Source organism: Dasypus novemcinctus, chromosome 3 (genome assembly GCF_030445035.2).
Source record: "Dasypus novemcinctus isolate mDasNov1 chromosome 3, mDasNov1.1.hap2, whole genome shotgun sequence".
Classification (NCBI taxonomy): domain Eukaryota; kingdom Metazoa; phylum Chordata; class Mammalia; order Cingulata; family Dasypodidae; genus Dasypus; species Dasypus novemcinctus.
The window spans coordinates 178,290,603-178,314,598 of NC_080675.1; the positions used below are offsets into that span (position 1 = coordinate 178,290,603).

The 23,996-nt window shown below is 40.9% G+C and overlaps 1 protein-coding gene and 1 non-coding gene across 4 annotated transcripts in view; one reads left to right on the forward strand and one right to left on the reverse strand.

Moving 5' to 3' along the window:
- Positions 1–23,996, forward strand: part of HERC2 (HECT and RLD domain containing E3 ubiquitin protein ligase 2) — a 290,972-nt gene that overhangs the window by 74,698 nt on the left and 192,278 nt on the right. For all 3 annotated transcript variants that reach the window (XM_058294806.1, XM_058294807.2, XM_058294808.1), the window contains exon 4: positions 23,255–23,392. In XM_058294806.1, coding sequence (XP_058150789.1) covers positions 23,255–23,392 — 138 coding nt within the window. The remainder of the gene's footprint in view (positions 1–23,254; positions 23,393–23,996) is intronic.
- LOC111763571 (small nucleolar RNA SNORA70) lies at positions 537–670 on the reverse strand. Its single transcript, XR_002796414.1, has one exon. It is a non-coding gene; the product is annotated as a small nucleolar RNA SNORA70 (small nucleolar RNA).

The following is a 23,996-nucleotide window of genomic DNA, read 5'->3' on the forward strand; positions in this document are numbered from 1 at the left end:
AAGGAATAAATGACTCAAACCGACTCAAGAAAAGAAACATCTGAATATACTAAGAACACTGGAAGAAATAGTAGTAGTTAATGAAAACTTCTGTTAAAAACAAAAGCTTCCATTCCCAAATGGAAGTCATTTATTGGAGGGCTCTGGTTGGGTGAGGGTAAGGCTGGCAAAGCCCTCATGAGTGCAGGGCCCGCCACTTGTCCAAGGGCCCACTATTAGGAATGTATTTCACCCCACAGCCATACAGGATGAGGCACTTCTTGGCCACCATGTCTTCAAATTTGTCAGCATTGAACTTCATAAAGCCCCACTTCATGTAGATGTGGATTTTCTGCTGGCAAGGGAACTTGAACTTGGACCTGCACAGCGCCTCGATCACATACTCCTTGTTCTGAAGCTTGCTGCGGATGGGCATGATGTCTTGGCCAATGTGGACCCAGGCCACAGCCCCTGAGGCTTTCCAAAGGCACGTCGCATACCCATCTGGAGCCTAGATTGGGGTGGCAGGAGGTTGGACAGGATCATCAACAGGCAAGGGCTGGCCCCAAGATCCCTTAGGGCAACCCTTACAAGCAACAGGCGCATACACTACCAAGGAGGCTGCTATCTGTAGCCACTGCACACCTGGCCCCCACTGGGAGAAGGGGATGGTAGGCTTAATTGGCTGCAGACTCAGTCTTTTTTAAATATTTATTTTTTATTTATTTCTCTCCCCCTCAGTTGTCTGCTCTCTGTGTCCATTTGCTGCGTGTTCTTCTGTGACCAATTTATCCTTATCAGTGGCACTGAGAATCTGTGTTTCTTTTTGTTGCGTCATCTTGCTATGTCAACTCTCCGTGTGTGCGGTGCTGTTCCTGGGCAGGCTGCACTTTCTTTCGCTCTGGGCGGCTCTCCTTATGGGGTGCACTCCCTGCATGGGGGACACCCCTGCGTGGCATGGCACTCCTTGCGCTCATGAGCACGGCACATGGGTCATTTTCACATGGGTCAAGGAGACCGGGGTTTGAACCATGGACCTCCCATGTGGTAGGCGGATGCCCTATCCATTGGACCAAGTCCGCTTGCCTCAGTCTTTTTAGTAGTGGCCGTTCTGATAGGTGTCAAATAATATCTCACTGTAGTTTTGATTTGCATTACCCTAATCATGAGTGACATTGAATATTTTTGATGTGTTTATTTTGCTATTTATATTGCTTCTTTGGACAAATACTCGTCAAGGCTTTTGCCCATTTCCCCCCCCTATTTATTTATTTGTTTAATTTCCACTGTGGCCCCCCCCCTCTCAACTTGCTTGCTTTCTGCTCCCTGTGTCCATCCACTGTGCGTTCTTCTGTGTCTGTCTCCCTTTGTTGGGTTATCTTGATGTGCCAGCTCTCCGTGGGTGCATGGGCTATCAGCTCTCTGCAGACATGCGGGCCATCTTGCCTTCACAAGGAGGCCCTGGGACACAAATCCAGGGCCTCCCATATGGTAGATGGGAGCCCAATGAATTGAGGCACAGCCGCTTCCCTTTCGTCCATTTTTTAATTGGGTCTTTGTCTTTTTGTTGTTGATACTTCTTTCTTGAAGTTGATTCCTAGATATTTGAGTCCTTTTGTTGCTGTTGTAAATGGAATTTCCCCCATCATTTCCTCCTCAGATTGTTCATTATTAAAGTATAGAAACATTACTGATTTTTGCGTGTTGATCTTGTATCCTGCCACTTAGCTGAACTCATTTATTAGCTAAAGTAGTGTTGTTGTAGACGTTACAAAATTTTCTAAATGTAGGATCATGTCATCTGCAAGTATTGAGTTTTACTTCTTCTCTTCCTGTTTGGTTGTCTTCAATTTTTTTTTTCTTTTCTAATTTCTCTAGCTAGAACTTCTAGTACAATGTTGAATAACAGTGGTGACTGTAGGCATCCTTTTCTTGTTCCCAGTCTTAGAGGAAGTGCTTTCAACCTTTCCTCATTGAGTACAATTTTGGCTGTGGTTTTTTCACATATGCCTTTTATCATACCAAGAACTTTTCCTTCTTTTCCTATCTTTTGAAGTGTTTTCATCAACAAAGGATGCTGAATTTTGTCAAACTCCTTTTCTGCTTCGATTGAGATGATCATGTGGTGTTTTTTCTTCAGTTTGTTAATGTGGTGTATTACATTGATTGATTTTCTTATGTTGAACCAGCCTTGCATACTAGGAATAAATCCCACTTTGTTGTGATGTAGAAGTCTTTTGATATGTAGTTGGGTTCAGTTTGCAAGTATTTTGTTAAGAACTTTTGCATCTATGTTCATTAGAGAGTTTCGTCCATAATTTTCTCTTCTCGTAGTGTCTTTATCTGACTTTGGTAGTAGGGTGATGCTGACTTGTTGCTGCCTCCCTCCACCCCTTCCCCCAGCCTTTGTTATCTTCTTCTTCCAGCCGTTGCTGTCCTTCCCGCCAGTCCCGCCCACGTTGCCAACATATAATCTGCCTTCTTCCTTAGCCACTGCTTGCCTCATAGCCGCCTGCCCAGCCCCGCCTATCCATTATCACCCCTAGCCAGCCCGCCCTAGCTCCAACCCCTCCCTCTACCCAACCATATATAACTAGTGTACTTCCTCAATAAATTAGACTTGCGCATAGACCTTGTCTCCATGGTTTCTTCCATCTGACCGCGCGTCCCCTCCAAGCCTTGAGCCGCCCGTTGCCGCCCCGGTCAGGCTGTGGCGTAGGCCCGACCCCCGGCAGCGATCCGCCGGCAATACTCCAGCGGTAGCAGAAGTCCGCACAACACTGACTTCTTAATATGTGTTGGATAATTTTCCCTCCTTTTCAGTTTTTTGAGAGAGTGTAAATGGGATTCTGAAATGCTTGATAGACAGCTGTGAAGACATCTGAGATGGTCTGGGACTTTTCTTTGTTGGGAGGTTTTTGATGACACAGTCCATCTCATTAAATATGATTGGTTTGTTAAGTTCTTGTATTTCTTGTAGCTTCATTGTAGGTTGGTTGTACATTTCTAGAAATTTGTCCATTTCCTCTTGTTTGTGTAGTTTGTTGTCATATAGTTTCTTGCACTATCCTCTTATAATCTTTTTTATTTCTGTGAGGTTAGTTGTAACTTTGATAATATATATTTCCATCTTCCCTCATTTTTTTCTTTGTTAGTCTAGCTAGGGGTTTGTCAAATTTTTTAAAAAAAATTTATGAATTTATTCCCTTTTCCTCATTGTTTGTGGTTGCTCCCTGTGTCCCATTTGCTGTGTGCTGTGTGTCTACTCATGTTCTCTTTAGGAGGCACTGGGAACCAAACCTGGGACCTCTTATGTGAGGTAGAGGCACTCACTTGCTTTAGCCACCTCAGCTCCCTGCTTTATTGTGTCTCTCATTGTTTTTCCTCTTTGTGTTTCCTTGTCACGTCAGCTCTCCACATCTTTCCTTTGCACCAGCTTACTGTCTTGCTCGTCTTCTTCAGGAGGCACCAGGGACCAAACCTGGGACCTCCCATGTGGTAGGTTGGAGCTCAATTTTTTTAGCCGTATCAGCTTCCCGATTTGTCAATTTTATTGATGTTCTTAATGAGCCAGTTTTTGGTTTTGTTGAGTTTCTTTCTTTTCTTTTTTTTTTGCATTTCATTTATTTATGCACTACTCTCTATTATTCCTTTCCTTCTGCTTGCTTTGGGAATGGTTTTCTATTCTTTTTCTACATTCTCCAGTTCAGTTAAATCTTTTGAGTTTAGAGGCCTTCTTTTTTTAATATAGAAATTTAGGGCTATAAATTTCCCTCCCAAGCCTGCCTTTGTTGTATTCCAGAAGTTTTGATAAATTGTGTTCTCTTTTTCTTTTGTCTCAATATATTTACTAATTTCACTTGTAATTTCTTCTCTAGCATATTGATTATTTAGGAGTGTTTTGTTTAGCCTCCATGCAGTTGCGAATTTAGATTTTTCCTGTCTTACTGATTTCCAGTTTCATTCCATTATAGTCTAAGAAGGCATTTTGTATAATTTCAGTCTTTTTATCTTTATTCAGAGTTACATTGTGCCCTAACATGTGGTCTGTCTTGGAGAAAGATTCATAGGCACTTAAGAAGAATGTTTAACCACTGAGTTTAGGTGCAACATTCTGTATATGTTAGGTCTATCTTGTTTATCATATTGTTCAAGTTCTTTGTTTCCTTTTTGATAGTCTGTCGTCTTCTATCTAATGATGTGACTGCTGTGTTCAAGTCTCCAGCTATTATTGTAGAGATGTCTGTTTCTCCCTTAAGTTTTGCCAGAGTTTGTCTCATGTATTTTGTGGCACCCTGGTTAGGTGTTTAGATATTTATGACTATTATAGCTTCCTAGTGGATTGTCCCTTTTATTAATATATAATGTCCTTCTGTATCTCTTATAACTCTTTCGCATTTAAAGTCTATTTTGTTTGATATTAGTATAGCTTCCCCTGCTCTTTTTTTGGTTACTATTTGCATGGATTATCTTTTTCCAAATTTTCACTTTCAGCCAGTTTGTATCCTTGGGAATAAGATGAGCCTATTGTGATCAGTATATGGGTGGCTCATTTTTTTTTTAATCCATTCTGTCAGCCTGTATCTTTTGATTGGGAAGTTTAATCCGCTTACGTTCAGTGATATTGCTGTAAATGCATTATTTATTTCCATCATTTTCTTCTTTGGTTTTCATATGTCATATCATATTTTTGTCTGTCTTTTTGTGCTTTTGGTTATCCTTTCTGCTATCTGCCTTCTATTCTTTCCTCCAAGCCTCTCTTACCTGTCTTTTTCTTTCAGGCTCTAAGATTTCCTTTAATATTTCCTCCAAAGGTGGATTTTTTTTTTTAATGAACTCTCTTAGTTTCCACTGTTTGTTTTTATATACCCACCTGCATATTTGAAGGATGATTTTGGTGAATAAAGAGTTCTAGGCTGTCAGTTTCTCTCTTTCAGTGTCTTAATTGTATCGTACCACTGTCTTCTCACCTTGATGGTGTTTTTTTTTTTTAAAGATTTATTTATTTATTTAATTCCTGCCGCCCCCCCCCCCCCCGCCCCCGCCCTGTTGTCTGTTTGCTGCGTCTTGTTTCTTTGCCCACTTCTGTTGTCGTCAGCCGGCACGGGAAGTGTGGGTGGCGCCATTCCTGGGCAGGCTGCACTTTCTTTCGCGCTGGGCGGCTCTCCCTACGGGCGCACTCCTTGCGCGTGGGGCTCCCCAGCACGGGGACACCCCTGCGTGGCACTGCACTCCTTGGGTGCATCAGCACTGTGCATGGGCCAGCTCCACACGGGTCAGAGAGGCCCGGGGTTTGAACCGTGGACCTCCCATGTGGTAGGCGGATGCCCTAACCACTGGGCTAAGTCCGTTTCCCACCTTGATGGTTTTTGATGAGGAATCCATGCTAAGTCTTACTGGGTGTCCCTTTTATGTGATGGGTTGCATCTCCCTTGCTGCTCTCATTATTTTCTTTTTTCTTTGACATTTGACATTCTCAGTAGTATGTGTCGTAGAGTAGGTCTCTTTGGATTTATTCTGATTGTGGTACAGTATGCTTCCTGGACATGTAAATTCATTTCTTTTGTGAGAGTTGGGAAATTTTCACCTATTTTCTCAAATTCTCTTTCTCTCTCTTTTCCCTTTTCTTCTCCTTCTGGAACTCCCGTGACATATATGTTGTTCCATTTCATGTTGTCATTCAACTCCTTGAGCCCCTGCTTAATTTTGTCCATTCTTTTCTCTCTCTCTTTTTAAAATTTCTTTGTCTTCATTTTTTTAAAATGTTACATTAAAAATATATGCGGTCCCCATATATCCCCCACCCCCCTCACCCCACTCCTTCCATAACCACAACCTCCTCCATCATATGGGACATTCATTGCACTTGGTGAATATATCTCTGAGCACTGCTGTACCACATGGTCAGTGGTCTACGTTATAGTTTACACTCTCACCCATTCCACCCAGTGGGCCATGGCAGGACATACAATGTTCAGTAACTGTCCCTGCAGTACTACCCAGGAAAACTCCAAGTCCTTAAAATTCCCTCCCCCCCAAATCACATCTCTTCTTCCCACTCCCCACCCTCAGCAGCTACCATGGCTACTTTCTCCATCTCAGTGCTACATTTACTTCCATTACTAATCACATTAGTTCCAGAATAGAATATCAGTAAGTCCACTCTAATCCATACTCTGTTCCTCCATTATGTGGACCCTGGGATGGTTATGTCTGCTCCACCTCTGTATCGAGAGGGTGCTTCGATTCTACTTGGATGATGGATGCAGTTCTCGTGTTTGCAGTTGTAGACATTCTTGGCTCCCTGGTGTGGTGGTTGACCTTCTTTACTTCCCTGTTAGCTGGCTGGGGTAAGTCCAATAAACCAGAGAGTTGGAGTTGCAAGTCTGTTGAGGCTCAGGGCCTGGCTATCACATGGACAGTCCAGAGATTCAGGTCCCCTGAGTATACACTAAACCCCAGTGCTAACCACAGGTTCGGTAAAAGTGACAGGAGAGGCTTGTGGACAGAGATCAAGAACCAATACCTGGGGATGTATCTACTTTAGCTGTCTCTGGGACTCTGCTGAGGTGTGCATAAGGGAGACTCCTCTGACGACCTCCCGGCTCTTTTTTTGGAGACTCATAGCCATATAAACTCACTTGTCCTTTCCATTTCCCCCTTTTATTCAAGGTCAAAAAGCATTTTTAACTCCTGATAATACATGTAGGCTGAGATATTCTGCTGGTCTGAGTTGACCCTTTTATTCAAGGTCATTCTCCAGCCACATCATCAGCTGGTACTTGGTAGTAATCCCTCAGTGCCAGAGAGGCTCATTCCCGGGAGTCATTTCCCACACTTGGGGGGAAGGCAGTGCATTTACATGCTGAGTTTGGCTTCGAGACTGGCCACTTTTGAGCAACATGGAATCTCTCAGGAGGTAACTCTTAGGCACCCTGCAGCTGTAGGCCTAGTTCTTACTTCAGGCACACAGCCTCACAATCATAGTCATTAGCATCAAGGGCTCATTGTTGGGCCATCCTTCCTTATTGGTCTTAGCCATTGCACTTGGGGAGTTGTTGCTCTTCCATTAGGGAATGCGACAGAGCTCCCCCGCCAGGAACTCAGCACTCCCCCAGCCGTCGTTTCCAACTGTAACCACTATGAAAATATCCAACCATTTTTATGCACCCTGCACATATGCCCTGGAGAATTCCCTCCCAACCATGTGCCCCCCACCAGTAACACCCCACACCAGTAACATCCCCCGCTACCATTGAACCCCTCTGTGCTCCAAAACCTCCCTGAAAATGAAGCCCAATATATTGCCAGGTTCCATTAATAGTAAAATGGAATATAGTGATGGATTTAGAGGTTAGATATAGAATACATACTAACTTAGAAAAATTAAAGTAAAAATAAATTGGGGTATCAAAAAATTAAAAAATGAAAAAGCTTTGTTTATGATGTTTTGCCTTCCATCACTGCAGTAAGTGTTGCCCTATATGCACATTGGCAAGGCAACTTCTTCCATCTCTTCCTCAGTGTCTATGTCCTTTCTTTTTCTTTTTCCTTTTCTTTTTATTTTTCTTGTTAAGCTTGTCTTCACAAAAGTTTTAGACCACAGTAATTCATATATACAATATACAGTACTCCCACATATTCAGCATCAGACATTTTGTCCCTTCCCCAGCAATAATCTTTTTACATGTTCATACTGTGTTTACTGCAACTGATGTACAGATATTGATAGCTTTCAAACAATGTTACACTTGGGTTTACATTGTGGTTTATATTTTAGACTATACAATTTTCTAAATTTTTAGTTATCTTATGTTTTACATTATGATTTACATTTTAGCCTATAGGCCTCTATACATTTTTGGTGTAATTTAGCATGTCCTATATCCATCCTTGCATGATCTTGTGGAACACTTCCATTTCCCCACAGTTAAACTGATTCCACCTATTCAATACCTCTTTCCCCCTCCCCTCAGGGCCCACATTGACAATCACTCTTCATTAATTGAAGGGCCATGTTCAGAGATAACTTGTAACAATGTTGAGGGCTTCACATGCTTGACTGCCCTTATGCATTGGGAACCACCATTTCTCTTGAGAGATAACAGTTCCCTCTATTTGAGAACATCAGTCCTCCCCAGGATGTGGGTATACCCTCACTCTCATTGTTTGGGTCTCCATCCAATGATATAACCCACTGTGACAAAATGAGCACTCACACACTCGTTAGAAGCCTGTCCTGTGTCAGATTCTCCACTTTAAGCATCTTAAACAGGTAACTTTTCTTATTATATTTTCGAAAATGTTTTCTCAATAATATACTCTCAACCACATACCTGACAATCTCCTATGTTCATATGTTCCCCCACCTTTGCCCCAATTTCTTGGCCCATATTATCCATCCTCCCATCCCTAGCCCCCCTCAAGCCCACAAAGCCCCACCCAAAGGTATCCCTATGCCCCCATTTTATCCCTTCCCTGTACAAATACTTACCTCTAGTTTACCATAGATTTTACCCAGGTAGGCGTCAGCTCGCAACCTTCCTCTACCCTCCAAATTTCTTTAAGCCTATCATGAGGCAGCTTGTTTTACTTATTTCATATCATTGAGGTCATATAATATTTGTCCTTCAGTGCCTGGGTTGCTTTACTCAACATAAAGTTCTCAAGATTCATCCATGTTATCACATGTGTTTGTAGTGTATTTGTTCTTTTTTTTTTTTTTTTTATTGACTTTGTAATAATATTACATCAAAAATATATATGTGAGGTCCCATTCAACCCCGCTCCCCCACCCCCCCCTCTCCCCCCCCAACAACACTCGTTCCCATCATCATGACACATCCTTTGGATTTGGTAAGTACATCTTTGGGCACCTCTGCACCTCATAGTCAATGGTCCACATCATGGCCCATACTCTCCTCCATTCCATCCAGTGGGCCCTGTGAGGATTTACAATGTCCGGTGATTGCCTCTGAAGCACCATCCAGGGCAGCTCCATGTCCCAAAGACACCTCCACCTCTCATCTCTTCCTGCCTTTCCCCATACCCATCGTCCACCATGTCCACTTTTCTCAATCCAATACCACCTCTTCTATGTGGACATTGGGTTGGTTGTGTCCATTGTACCTCTATGTCAAGAGGAGGCTCAAATTCCACAGGGATGCTGGATGCAATCCTCCCATTTTCAGTTGTAATCACTCTAGGCTCCATGGTGTGGTGATTGTCCTTCTTCAACTCCATCTTAGCTGAGTGTGGTAAGTCCAATAAATCAGATTGTAGGTGCTGGAGTCTGTTGAGGCTCAGGACCTGGCTATCACATTGTCAGTCCAGAGATTCAAATCCCCTAAATATATCTTAAATCCCAACGTTAACTGCACCTCCAGCACATTAGCATGAAAGTCTTATGAAGGGAGATCCCATCTGAGTCCAGATTCATCTCACATAAACACCATTTCCAAAGAGGGGCCATCTGCCCTGGTAGTTAACCCCATCGGCCATGGCCGTAACTCTCATGGGTCTCTTTAGCCTTCAAAGGAACCAGTATCTGGGGGTTGTATCTGCTTTATCTGTCTCTCTGACTCTGCTCAGTTGTGCATGAGGGCAATCCTTCTGCCAGCCTCCAGACTCTTTTTTAGAAACTCGTAGCCATATAAACTCATTTCTCCTTTCCATTTCCCCCTTACTTTAGGTCAAACAGCATTTTAAAGTCATGTTATTTTATGTAGACATGGATATTCTGCTGATCCGCATTGAACCTTCCGTATAAGGTCCTTTTCCAGTTGCATCATCAGTTGGTATTTGATAGTGGTCCCTCGTTGCCAGGGAGGCTCGTCCCCGGGTGTCATGTCCCACGCTGGAGGGAAGGCATTGCATTTACATGCTGAGTTTGGCTTCGAGACTGGCCACATTTGAGTAACATGAAGGCTGACAGGAGGAAATTCCCAGGCACAATGTTGCTCTAGGCCTTGTTCTTATTTTAGGTTTATCAGCTCACAAGCATAGTCATTAGCATCAGGGGCTCACTGTTGAACCCTCACTCCCTCCAGGTCCCCGCCGCTGTACCTGGGAGACTGTCGCTGCTCCCCTAGGGACCGCGGCAGAGCACCACTGGCCAGGAACCCAGTACCCCCCCTGCTGTGGTTTTTAATTGTTGTCACTATGAGTATATCCAATCATTACCATGCCCCCTGGACATATGTTCTGTACAGCTCCCTGTCAGCCATATATCACCTGTCATTGGTATCCCATACCAGTATCCCTCCATTGCCATTGTTGAAACACTCTGTGGTCCAGAACTCCCCGAAATTTGAAGCCCAATATAATGTCATGGTCCCTTACTAGGGAATGGTATATAGCGATGGGTTTAAAGGATGGATAAAGAACTTGGATAAAGTTAGATAAAGAACTTAGATAAAGAATGTTGACTTGAAAAAATTCCACATCCTATCCTTTTCGCCCCCCCCCCCTAATTATTCAGCATTTCTTCACAGGAGTCCTAGTCCACAGCAATGCATATATATAATATACAGCACTCCCATACATCCACCACAAAACCTTTTTCCTTCCACAGCGATACTCTTACACCCTTTTCACATCATATTTACTTAAGGTGATGTACAGAGTCTGAGATATTAGCTTTCTAACAAGGTAATATCTGTGCTTACATTATGGTGCTTACTTTAGGATACACAGTTCTTTACATTTTTAGTTATCCTATGTTTTACATTATGGTTTACATTATCAGTCTGTCATCTCCTATATGTTATGGTGTAATATTACATGTTTTATATCCATCCTTGTGTACTCTCAAAAAACTCCTCTCTTGCCCCCCTTTTACTTTGGTTCCACACATTTAACGTCCATTTTCCCTTCCACCTTGGTGCCCACAGTGACAGCCAACCTTCGTTTCCTGAGGAGCCACTTCCAGAAATAGATGGAATAGTGTTCAGGGCCTAACTTGCTCAACTGCCCCAATGCCCTGGGAGCAACCCTTTCTCTCGAGGGATACAGTTCCCTCTATTTGGTGGCATTAGTCCTCCCCAGGATGTGGGTCCACCCCCACTCTCACTACTTGGGATTTTACCCCATGGTGTCACCCACTCTGGCAGAATGAGCATTTAGGCATTCCCCAGGAGCCCGTCCTGCATCAGACCCTCCCCTCCGAGCATTCTAAACAGGTAACCCTCTTTATTATATTTTGATATGATTTTCTCGGCATTTTACTCTCCACCACCTCCTGACCCTCTCCTGTGTTCGTATGCTCCCCCTCCCTCCCCCCACTTTTGGGCAACGTTACCCAACCATCCCTCCCCAGCCACCCTCAAACCCGTAAAGCCCCAACCAAAGGCAACCCCTTGCCCCCATTTTATCTCTTCTTTGTGTTCATACTTACCACCATCTCGTCTTAAATTCCCCCCCTGCAGACATCGGCTCATATCCTTCCTCCACCCTCCGATTTCCTGTAAGCCTATCGTTCAGTCTCTTGCTATCTAGGGCAGCTTGTTTATTTCATATCATTGAGGTCATGTAGTATTTGTCCTTCAATGTCTGGGTTGCTTCACTCAACATAAGGTTCTCCAGATTCATCCATGTTATCACATGTGTTTGTAGTGTGTTCTTACAGCTGAGTAGTATTCCATTGTGTGTATATACCACATTTTATTGATCCACTCATCTGTTGATGGGCATTTGGGTTGATTCCAACTTTTGGCAATAGTGAACAATGCTGCTTTGAACATTGGTGTGCATAAATCGATTTGTGTCCTTGTTTTCAGTTCTACTGGGTATATACCCAGCAGTGGAATTGCTGGGTCATATGGAAAATCTATAGCTAGTTTTTTGAGAAACCTTACCAAACTGTGCCCCAGAATGGCTGGATCCTTCTGCATTCCCACCAGCAGTGGATGAGTGTTCCCATTCCTCCACATCCTCTCCAGCACTTGTAGTCTTCTGTTTTTTTCATAGCTGCCCATCTTATGGGAGTAAGATGGTATCTCATTGTAGTTTTGCTTTGCATTTCCCTAATAGCTAGAGATCTGGAACATTTTTTCATGTGTTTTTTTAATCATTTGTATTTCTTCTTTGGAGAACTATTTAAATCTTTTTCCCATTTTTAAAATGGGTTGTTTGTTTTTTAATTTTCAAGATATTGGAGTCCTTTATATATGCAGGATATAAGTCTTCTATCAGATATATGGTTACCAAATATTTTCTCCCATTGTGTAGATTCTCTTTTCACTTTTGTGACAAACTCCTTTGAGGTACAGAAGGCTTTAATTTTGAGGAAGTCCCATTTATCTATTTGTTCTTTTGCTGCTTGTGCTTTTGGTGTGAAGTTCATGAAGCCATTTCTTATTACAAGATCCTGTAGATGCTTCTCTACACTGCTTTCTAAAGTCTTTATGGTCTTGGCTCTTATATTTAGGTCTTTGATCCATCTTGAGTTGATTTTTGTATAAAGTGTGTGTTGGTAATCCTCTTTCATTCTTTTACATATGGATATCCAGTTCTCCAGGCACCGTTTGTTGAAGAGGTCATTCTTTCCTAGTTGAGAGGGCTTGGTGGCCTTGTCGAATATCTGATGAGTCTATCTATGAGGATCTATATCAGAACTCGCAGTTTGGTTCCATTGGTCAGTGTGTCTCTCCTTGTGCCAATACCATGCTGTTTTCACTACTGTAGCTTTGTAGCTTTGTAGTATGTTTGGAAGTCAGGTGGTGTGATTCTTCCAATTTCATTTTTCTTTCTCAATATGTCTTTGGTTATTCAGGGCCTCTTTCCTTTCCAAATAAATTTCATATGTAGTTTTTCTAGTTCATTAAAGAATGCTGTGTTGATTTTTATTGGGATTGCATTGAATGTGTAGATCAGTTTTGGTAGGATAGACATCTTAATAATTAGTCTTACTATCCATGAACAGGGAATATTCTTCCATTTATTTAAGTCTTCTTTGATTTCCTTGAGCAGTGTTGTATAGTTTTTTGTGTTTAAATTTTTTACATCTTTAGTTAAATTTATTCCTAGGTATTTGATTTTTTAATTTACTATTGTAAATGGTATTTGTTTCTTGATTTCCTCCTCAGATTGCTTATTATTGGTGTACGGAAGTGCTACTGATTGTTGCATTGATTTTATAACCTGCAGTTGTACTGAACTCATTTATGAGTTCTAGAAGCTTTCTTGTAGATGTCTCAGGGTTTTTTATGTATAGGATCGTGACATCTGCAAATAATGAAATTTTGACTTCTTCCTTTCCAATTTAAATGCCTTTTATATCTGGTTCTTGCCTCAGTGCTCGAGCAAGTACTTCTAAGACAATGTTAAATAGAAGGGGTGTTAGTGGGCATCCTTGTCTTGTTCCTGATCTTAGAGGGAAAGATTTTAGGATTTCACCATTGTAAATGATGTTGGCTGTGGGTTTTTCATATATACCCTTTATCATGTTCAGAAAGTTTCCTTCTATTCCTATCTTTTGCAGTGTTTTTATCAAGAAAGGGTGCTGTATTTTGTTAAATCCTTTTTCTGCGTCTATAGATAAGATCATGTGATTTTTTTCCCTTCAGTCTGTTTATGTGGTGTATTACATTGATCGATCTTCTTATGTTGAACCATACTTGCATACCCAGAACAAACCCCACTTGGTCATGGAGTTTAATTTGTTTAATGTGTTGTTGAATACAATTAGCAAGTGTTTTGTTGAGTATTTTTGCATCTAGATTCGTTAGATAAATTGGTCTGTAATTTTCCTTTCTTGTGGTGTCTTTGTTTGGCTTTGGTACTAGAGTAATGTTGGCATCATAGAATGAGTTAGGCAATGTTCCTTCTGTTTTGATTTTTTGGAAGAGTTTCAGCAAGATTGGCGTTAGTTCTTTCTGGAATGTTTTGTCGAATTCACCTGTGATGCCATCTGGCCCAGGGCTCTTCTTAGTTGGGAGGTTTTGAATGACTGATTCTCTTTACTTGTGATTGGTTTGTTGAGATTGTCAATTTCTTCTTTCGTCAGTAGAGGCTGCTTATGTGTTTCTAGGAATTTGTCCATTTCCTCTAAATTGTCCTTCTTGTTGGAATATAGTTTTTCAAAGTATCCTCCTATGATAGTCTTTATTTCTGTGGGGTCAGTGGTGACATCTCCTTTCTCATTTCTTATTTTGTGTATTTGTATCTTCTCTCTTTTTTTCTTTGGTAGTCTAGCTAAGGGTTTGTCAATTTTTTTAAAAGATTTATTTATTTTTTATTTATTTCTCTCCCCTCCCCTGCGCCCCAGTTTTCTGCTCTCTCTATCCATTCGCTGTGTGTTCTTCTGTGACTGCTTCTATCCTTATTAGTGGCACCGGAAATCTGTGTTTCTTTTTGCTGCGTCATCTTGTTGTGTCAGCTCTCCCTGTGTGTGGCGCCATTTTTGGGCAGGCTGCACTTTCTTTTGCACTGGGAGGCTCTCCTTATGGGGCGCACTCCTTGTACGTGGGGCTGCCCTATGCAGGGCACCCCTGCGTGGCACGGCACTCCTTGCGCACATCAGCCCGGTGCATGGGCCAGCTCCACATGGGTCAAGGAGGCCTGGGATTTGAACAGCGGACCCCCCATGTGGTAGGTGGATGCCCTATCCATTGAGCCAAGTTCACTTCCCAGGTTTGTCAATTTTATTGATATTCTCAAAGAAACAGCTCTTGGTTTTATCTTTTCAATTGCTTTCTTATTTTCTATTTCATTTAGTTCTGCTCTTATCTTTGTTATTTCTTTCTCCTTCCTTTGGGGTTACTTTGTTGTTTTTTTACTAATTCGTTCAAGTGTGCAGTTCTTCAATTTTAGCTCTTCTTTTTTGATATATGAATTTATGGCTATAAATTTCCCTCTCAGTTCTGTTTTTGCTGCATCCCATATGTTTTGGTATGTTGTGTTATCATTTTCATTAGTTTCAAGGTAGTTAATAATTTCTTTTGTGATTTCCTCCTCGACCCACTGTTTTTCTAAGAGTGTGCTGTTTAATTTCCATATCTTGTTGCAAAATCTCGGCCTCTGGCCCTTGCAGATTTCCAGCTTCACTCCACTGTGATCAGAGAAATTATTTTGTATGATTTCGATCTTTCTGAATTCATCGAGCCTTTCTTTGTGGCCTAGCATATGGTCTATCTTGGAGAATGATCCATATGCACTTGAGAAAAATGTATTTCCTTCTGTATTTGGGTGTAATGTTCTGTATATGTGTATTAGGTCCAGCTCCTCTAATATACTGCTCAAAGTCTTTGTTTCTTTATTGATTCTCTTTTGAGATGTTCTGTCTAAAGTTGATAGTGGTGTATTAAAGTCTCCTAGTGTAATTGTAGAGGCATCTCTTCTTTCACTTAGTTTTTCCAGTGTTTGCCTCATGTATTTGGAGGCACCCTTGTTAGGGGCATAAATGTTTATGATTGTTCTTTCTTCTTGAGAGATTATCCCTGTCACTAGTTTGTAGTGTCCCTCTTTGTCTGTCACAATAGTTTTGTATTTAAAGTCTATTTTGTCCAATATTAATAGAGCTACTCCTGTCCTTTTTTGGTTATTGTTTGCCTGAAGATTGTTTTCCAGCCTTTCACTTTTAAGCTCTTTGAATCCCTGGGTCTAAGGTGTGTTTCTTGTAGACAGCATATAGATGGGTTATATTTCCTTATCCAATCTTCCAATATGTTTCTCTTAACAGGTGAGTTTAATCCATTGACATTCAATGTTATTACTTTCAAGGAATTACTTATATTAGCCATATTTTCTTTGGATTTGTGTTTGTCATAGGTTGTTTAATTTTTTCCCCTCTTTTTGTCATTTTAGCTGTTCTTACACTCTCCTCCAACTCTCTCTTGTTTTTTTCCTTTCCTCCTGCAGAACTCCCTTTAGTATTTCTTGAAGGACAGGTTTCTTGTTGGCATACTCTCTTAGTTTCTGTTTATCTGAGAATATTTAGAACTCTCCATCACTTTTGAATGCTAGCTTTGCTGGATAGAGTATTCTTGATTGGAAATTCTTTTCTTTTAGTATCTTGACTATGTCATACTGCTACCTTCTTTCCTCCATGGTTTGAGATGAGAAATCAGCACCTAATGTTAGGGAGTCTCCCTTGTATGTGATGGTTCTCTTTTCTCTTGCTCCAGTTAGTATTTTCTTTTTGTCTTGTGCATTGGATAATTTCACAAGTATGTGTCTTGGGGTACACCTGTTGGGATTTATGCTCTTTGGGGTGTGTTGTGCTTCCTGGACATGTACATGCATCTCCCTCAGTAGATTTGGGAAGTTTTCAGCCATTATTCCCTCCAACACCCCTTCTGTCTCCTTTCCCTTCTCTTCTCCTTCTGAGATGATTATAATGCATATGTTTGTGCGTTTTGCATTGTCATTCAGGTTCCTGATTCCCTTATGGATTTTTTCTATCTTTTTATCGATTAATTCTACTATCTGTTTGATTTCAGATATTCTGTCTTCCACATCACTAATTCTTTCCTCTGCCTCTTCAAATCTGCTGTTATTCGCTGAGAGTGTATTTTTGATTTCTTGGATTGTGCTATTGATCCCCATCATGTCTGTGATCTTTTTGTGCATGATCACAATTTCTTCTGTGTGCTCTCCAAGTGTTTTCTTAATATGCTTAATCTCTTCCTTCACTTCATTGAATTGGTCCATGATACATGTTTTGAGAGCTTTAATTACTTGTTCGGTGTTCCACTTCTCTTCCTGGTTTTTAGTTTGTTCATTGTATTGGGCCATGTTTTCCTGATTATTGGTATTGTTTATAGTTTTTTGTTGCTTTCTGGTCATCATTTTATCTTGTTGGGTTTATTTTCTCGATTCTCTTCTTATTCTAACCTTGGGGTTTAATTAGTTATTGTTTTTGTGTGCATTTTAAGTCTTCTCTTTGTCACTTTTTTCTTCTTATCCTATTTCCTTGTTGTTGGCTAAGTTCCCTCAAAGGAAAATATTAGGTCCAGAGAAAGCAAAAGGTGTAAGAAAAGAAAAATATAATAGTAGTGTTGCTAGTGAGTGTTAGCAGAAGAAACATGAGATTTAGGAGAATGGATATAGAACTCATGGAGGCTGTGTATAGTTATAACTGTAAAGAAGTTGAGTACCTATAATGACACACTAAACTGAATATGGGGAGGAATATATTATGAATTAAAAGGTCAGTGTGATCAGGAGAGAGGGAAAAAGAAAAGAGAGGACAGTAACATAAAGAGTGAATAATTGATAGAGAACAGATTAGAGGTATTAGAGATAAAATGTCAGAAATATTGGGGGCTAAACAGAGAGAGGTGGAATGTAAGAGACACAATAAATGATGGAGGAAAGAATGATATAAAGGAAAGGGGATAGTGTTGGTAGCTGAAATCAGGACACACAGAAAAGAGAAAATTGAGGATGAGGAAGCACAGCAAATAAGAAATGTTGCCTGCAGCACTAATATAAAAAAAGAAAAAAGCTTAAAAAAAGGAGAAAGAAAGAGAGAAGAAAAAAAAAGTAGAGGGGGAGAAAAAATAAAAATAAAAATAAAAATAAAGGGCAGTGGGGGGATAAAGAGGAAGAAAAACCAAGAAAATAGACCAACAAAAAAGACCAGACAAGGCCTCAGACAAAGAATCCACTTTGCAGTTGAATAAACTGCTTAGGAGTCTGACCTTCCCCCTTTTCCCCTTCCTCACTTCCTTCTCTCCCAAGGCAGCAGGAAGGCTGCGTGAGGGCTGCTATAGGAAATTCAAATGGGTCCCTGGTGAACCAACTCACCCGAGAAAATAATGACTCTTAATTTCTCGAGAGAGCACTCACCCCTTGCCAGGAACCCTAAATATGCTATTGGAAGCCTGTAAAGCACGTCCTACCTCTCCCTTAGGTGTGCTACAAGGGGGCTGGTTTCTTTTCTGACTCCACCTTCTCCCAGACCAAGTGTCTTATCCCAGGGCATTTAGGTAAATTGGGCTCTCTCCCCAGATTCGCCTCTTCTTTCTTCCTAGGCTCTCCCCAAGTCAGCTAATATCTCCTCCAAACTCAATAAAGAGAGGAGGGCTAGAAAATTGAACCTGCTCTCCTTGGCCCCTCTGCACCTCCTACTTAAACTCTCCCACTCTCGGAGTTAGTCTGCGTGTGGAGGGGTAGGGCAATGCTGGATTTCCAGGAGTGCTGGGCTCAGGAAATAGACGTCCGGGAGAATGTGGACTCAAGGTATTTAGCTTGAGCCGCGGAGGTTCAGGGGACACAGGCTTGAGGTTTACACGTTTGGTTCTCAGTGAACTCCGCGACTCTTAGTCCTAGGGAGGAAGGGATTTACCTTCCCATGGCTTCCGCATTCTTTGTTAGAAACCCGCAGTTCTACCTTGAGCAAACACCAGTTCTGCTACAGTCTTTCCAGATCGATGTCCAGACACCTCCTACCCTGCAGGTTCCCGAAACAGCCTGCTCCGGTAGGACTCCATCACCACACAGCCGGTCTTTTGTAAGAGAGATGACAAGGGTGTACTTACTCAGATGCCATCTTACCCCGCCCACTTTTCTTTCTTTAATTTCAGCCCTGCTGTCTTTGGTATCACTTATTCTTCTATCATTTCGAGCCTGCCTGTTGGATGCCTCTAATGTGTTTTTTTTTTTCCCTAAAAATTTGTATTTTATTTCATTTTATATTTTCTCTTCATTTTTTAAATTTTACATTAAAAAAATATGAGGTCCCCATATACCACCCACCCCCCTCCTCCATAACAACTACCTCCTCCATCATCACAAGACATTCATTGCATTTGGTGAATACATCTCTGAGCACCGTTGCACCTCATGGTCAATGGTCCACACCATAGCCCACACTCTCCCACAGTCCACCCAGTGGGTTATGGGAGGACATACAGTGTCTAGTAACTGTCCCTGCAGCACCACCCAGGACAACTCCAACCCCCAGAAATGCCCTCACATCACATCTCTTCCTCCCACTCCCTACCCCCAGCAGCTACCATGGCCACTTTTTCCATACCAATGCCACATTTTCTTTGATCTCATCTATTTTATCTTTCATTCCCATGAACTCTATTACTTTTCTATTCAGGATTTTAAATTCTTTGTGCTCACTCAGTTTCGACTTGATGTTTCTTTCTTTAGTCATATTGTCTTTCAACTCGTTAATTTTATTTTGGAAATTTGTATGCATCTTGATAACTCAAATTCTGTGCCTCTTCTGGGGTTTTGATATATTCCTTTTCTTGGGCCTCATCTTCCATTTTCTTAGTATAGCTCATAATTTTTTGCTGGTGTTTCAGCATCAGATTAGGATGGTAGTTTACTGCAATGCTCAATTTCTCCTTTGTAGGGATTTAGTGGCAGGAGAGTGTTTGTTATTGCTACTCTTTGATTCTTGATTTGACCTACATCGTTAGAATTGTCCCTAATGCTCAAAAGTGGACCATGTAATGGGTTGTAGAACCACATTCTAGGGCTTTGAGGAGGGAGAGTATAAAGACTGGAAAAAATCTTATTTATTTTTAATTTTCTAACATATACTTCCTCAGTCTGCCGGCATATGGTGTTCTTTGGCAGCCCCCTTAGTTCAGTGCCTAGTCTGAGTGTGTTTGCTGCAACACAGACTCAATCGATGTGATAAAAGTTCCTGCCTAGAGGTTAAGAGCTTTGTAATTCAAACTTTCTTAGAGACAGTTGTCCAGCCTTGCCTGGCAGCCACGCCCCTTTTTCCTGGACAAACAAGGTGTGCTTGCACCCAGCCTGGAATAGCTGGGCTGGACATAGCAGAGCAAGTTTGTGGGTTAGAATCTGAGTCAGCCTTAGGCTGTGTCCCTCTCTGTTCTCTTTCCTTGGGTGATGGGTCCCTGGAGCCCCCTTTGTCTATAGCAGCAGGCCCAGAGGCCTGAGAATTCTAAAGTATGTTTAATGTGGAGGATGCTGGTGGTAGCAACCTCTGATTTCAACTCCTCCTTTCCCCCGCTATCTTATGTGTGGTGGCAAGTCTTTGCTTGGTGTCCTAAACTCTAGAAGATATTTTTCCAGGCTGTTTCAGCATGTATTCCATTTTTCTGGAAGAGAAGAAAGTTCCATGTCTTTCTAGTCCACTATCTTCCTGGAAGTCCCCTTTTCATATTTTTAATCTCTGCTATTGTGCTTTTCATCCCTCTAATTTCTGTTGTGTTTCTTTTTATACATTTATATTCTTCTTTATATTCACACATTGTGTTAATATTCTCTATCCCTTTTTGTGTATTTTCCTTCTTCATGTCTATGAAATGATTTAGGAGATTTGTTTGAATAAATTTGATTAGTTGTTTCAACTTCTGAGCCTCCTCTGAAGTTTTAATAATTCTCTTGTTTCAACCACTTATTCCTGTTTCTTAGTATGGCTTATAATTTTTTGCTAATGTCTATATAATCATCTAATTTTCTTGATGAGGTAACTTCAAATGTCTCTTTCACCCTCTTGTCTCGGGTTTTATTGTTGGTTGGCTTTGTGTTAAAACTCTTCTTTGATGCTTGGTCTAATGTATTCTTCGCTTTTAAGATAGCCTGTGTTTATCTGTTCAGATTTATTCATCTAGTTTTTTAAGATGATACATAGTTCAAATTTTGAGGTTGCATTTTTTATGCAATTGTTTTACCTCTAGTAGAGAGCTTCCTTTCTTTTGTTTCTTCTCTGTGAGTCTTGGTGTTACTTTGTGTGTGTGCAGACTTTTCTTCCCAGTCTCTAGGATTTTAAAAAAATTATGCCCTCACTCACTGCACCATTTTCCTTACATTTTTCATTTCTGGGACCCATTGTACGTTAACAGCTGTTCAGTTCAGCCCCCCATTGCTTTATTTTCTGTAAGACTTTCCTACCTTTGGTTTCTTCTCTGTCATGTTATCCCACCCTGGTGAGCCAGATGCAGTTAATTCAGAAAGATGAGTTACTTCTGAAAAGTCCATTTTACCTTTAGGTGGTCCAGGTGACTGAAACTGGATTGAGTGGGGTCCTAATAGTTTTTACTAGTCTTTCCATGGCTCTCTTCCCATTTGTATCCAGTTCTCCTCAGTGGCTTGTGTTCCACCCTGGGTTTATTTGGACTTAGATTCTTGTGTCTGGATATCTGTGGAGTTCTAACTTGCTGCTGCAAATCATTCTATAGTTTCTCTCCCTGGTTGGAGGGAGCTTGGGCCATGCTGCCTCTGTGTGACTCCAAAACTGCGTGGGATGGAGTGAGGGGGCAGGCTAATGGCAACGACTGGCAGTCTGGGACAGAATTCTTCTACCTGAGATTTGTTTTTTTGATTTTGCATTTGTTGTTTTCCAGTCTCTACTGTCCACCAGAGTTCTAAGCAAGTGGAATTTATCTTTTTATTGGCTGTCTCTGGGGATGCTTTTTCAGTGGTTATCTTACTTTTCCATGTTGATGAGGGTTACCTTAGATAGTCATTTTTTTTTTTTTAAGATTTAATTTTTTAAAAATTTCTCTCCTCTTCCCCCTGCCCCCCGCAGTTGTTTGTTCTTTGTGTCCATTCGCTGTGTGTTCTTCTTTGTCTGCTTCTGTTGTCAGCGGCACGGGAATCTGTTTCTTCCTGTGACACAGCGTCATCTTGCTGTGTCAGCTCTCCGTGTGTGTGGCGCCATTTCTGGGCAGGCTGCACTTTCTTTCGCGCTGGGCGGCTCTCCTTTCGGGGCACACTTCTTGTGCGTGGGGCTCCCCTACGCAGAGGGCAGCTCTGCATGGCACAGCACTCTTTGCGCGCATCAGCACTGCGTGTGGGCCAGCTCCACAAGGGTCAAGGAGGCCCGGGGTTTGAACTGCGGACCTCCCATGTGATAGACGGACACCTTATCCATTGCGCCAAGTCCGCTTCCCTTAGATATTCATTTTTAAATTAACTTGGTGTATGGTGTTCTTGTTTGAATAGAAATCCTTAAATTTGATATACTTAGATCCATTTTTAAAAATTGTTGCTTGTTTTAGAGTTTCAAGTTCTCCTTCACCTCCATACTGTTTGTAATCTAAATATTAATAAAACATAGTTTCTTTCTCAAAGCTAGTTATATATTTCTAATTTTGTCGTTTATAAAACAATACATTTAGTAGGGCCTGATACAATAGGATGTGTTTAAACTTCATTGTTAATGTTGTTTCATCTCTTCGTTTTCTATGTAAGAAGTTTCACGACAGTTGTTCTTGACTAAAACTGTAAATAGTCAGAAGCCTAAAGTTATCATTTTTTCCTTTTCTTTTGTATCCCAACACTCCTGAATTACAACTCCGTATTTTAGTCAGTTGTGGCCCTGTGTAACAGTGATTATCAGTTGGTGTCAGTGTAGGGTATTGTAGTGCCATTACATTTGAGGAATTCAGAGTTGACCAAGAGAAATATTTGTCCACTAGATGGTAGTAACACACAAACTAATTTTGTGTGGACAATGTTTTTGACAGGCTTGCACTGGGAAAGCAAGCCCTCTAGGTAGGAAACTTCTAAAATCCTGTCCAAGGGAGCCACTGAAAGAGAAGCCCAGCAAGGGGAAATCTTTCAAACTCTGGGGGAGAGAAGAAAGGAAGGGGGGCAATGTTTACATGTCTAGGCTATGGCACCTCTCAATATGGTGGGGAACTTCTGGGCCAGAGACTTGGAAGGGGAATTATAAACACAGGCTTTTATCAGTTGAAACAGTCACTGGGCAAAAAGCAAAGCAGGTTAACTCAAGTGGCTAAATTGCTTATTTGGTTTCTTTTAAAAAAACAATTGTGGTAGAAAATTTAAGTTTGGCACTGGTGAGCTTTTTAGTGGACCCAGGCTGCCATGAAGAAGTAAACAACACGTAGAGCCAATATGCAGAGGCCAGTTTTGGCTCATTTATTTAACAATTGTATAGACTTCAAAAAATTTAGTGTCACATTCCCATTCCACACTTCCCTCCTCTCCATCAGTATGCTAGCAATTCTGAAGCAGTGGATGAAAAAAATTAGTATGCATTTGAAGTAGATAAATGTCAAAGACTAAGTTACTTAATTGTGAAATGGAGTAGGAAATTGATGGAATATTAGTTTTAAATCATATGTTTCAAAGAAGTAGTTGAGTGATGTATCGATTTCTTTATTGAAATCGTCATTGGTCTATTCATTACAACATAATCACACTGTTCCTATTAACAATTATATTTCATGTAATTGTTCTTTTTTGTCATCAGACATTCATTACGTCTTGTAACATGATATTTCTATTTCTGGAATGAGCATTTGCAGAGAGGCTTACTTGTGAGAGTTGCATTTAAAAAAACAATTTACAGATTCTATTTTTAATTCTCCAGATGATGGTGTTGATAGTCACAGTGGAACAAAGAAAGAAGATCTGAATGACAAAGAGAAAAAGGATGAAGAAGAAACTCCTGTGCCTACCTACAGGGCCAAATCAATCTTGGAGAGTTGGGTATGGGGCAGGCAACCAGGTATTATGGTCTTCTGAGATTCTGGTACTTTGGAAAGCTTGGGCTGGTATTCCTTTTCTAGATATCATAGATGGGTTTTTATAGTTATTGATTCCTTTTATCCAGGTTAGTAAAACTCATCACCTTGTTCTTTGCTTCAGGTTTATCTTGCATAGTTTAGTTTTAAAAAGAAAATATATTGGGTTCATTTTTGTTCAGAAATTTTTTAATATACAAGGAATAGAAGAATATTTTCTTCTAAAAATCATGAGTTATAAAGTAGACATTCTACTTGGGGAATTAGGGAAATATAATTAAAGACAGTTTTTTGCCAACCCAGAAAACTTCTCTACAAAAAGTAGAGAAGAAAAACAGTTTTATTATTAATTAAGCTTTAAACCAGAATGTGATGCTCATCACAGGCAATCTGCTGATAAGATTGCAAAGACAGAAAGAAATTGCATCCTTTTTATAGCCAGGCAGATATGACCCATTACATACATGTTTTCAGGATAAGCACGAACTAGTTCTCAAGAGGACTTGACAGTTCCACTTGTTCACATAGTTATCCTAAGTTAACCTGGTAATTGGGATTGCCTTCTTTGTTTGGTAATTGCCTTTATCC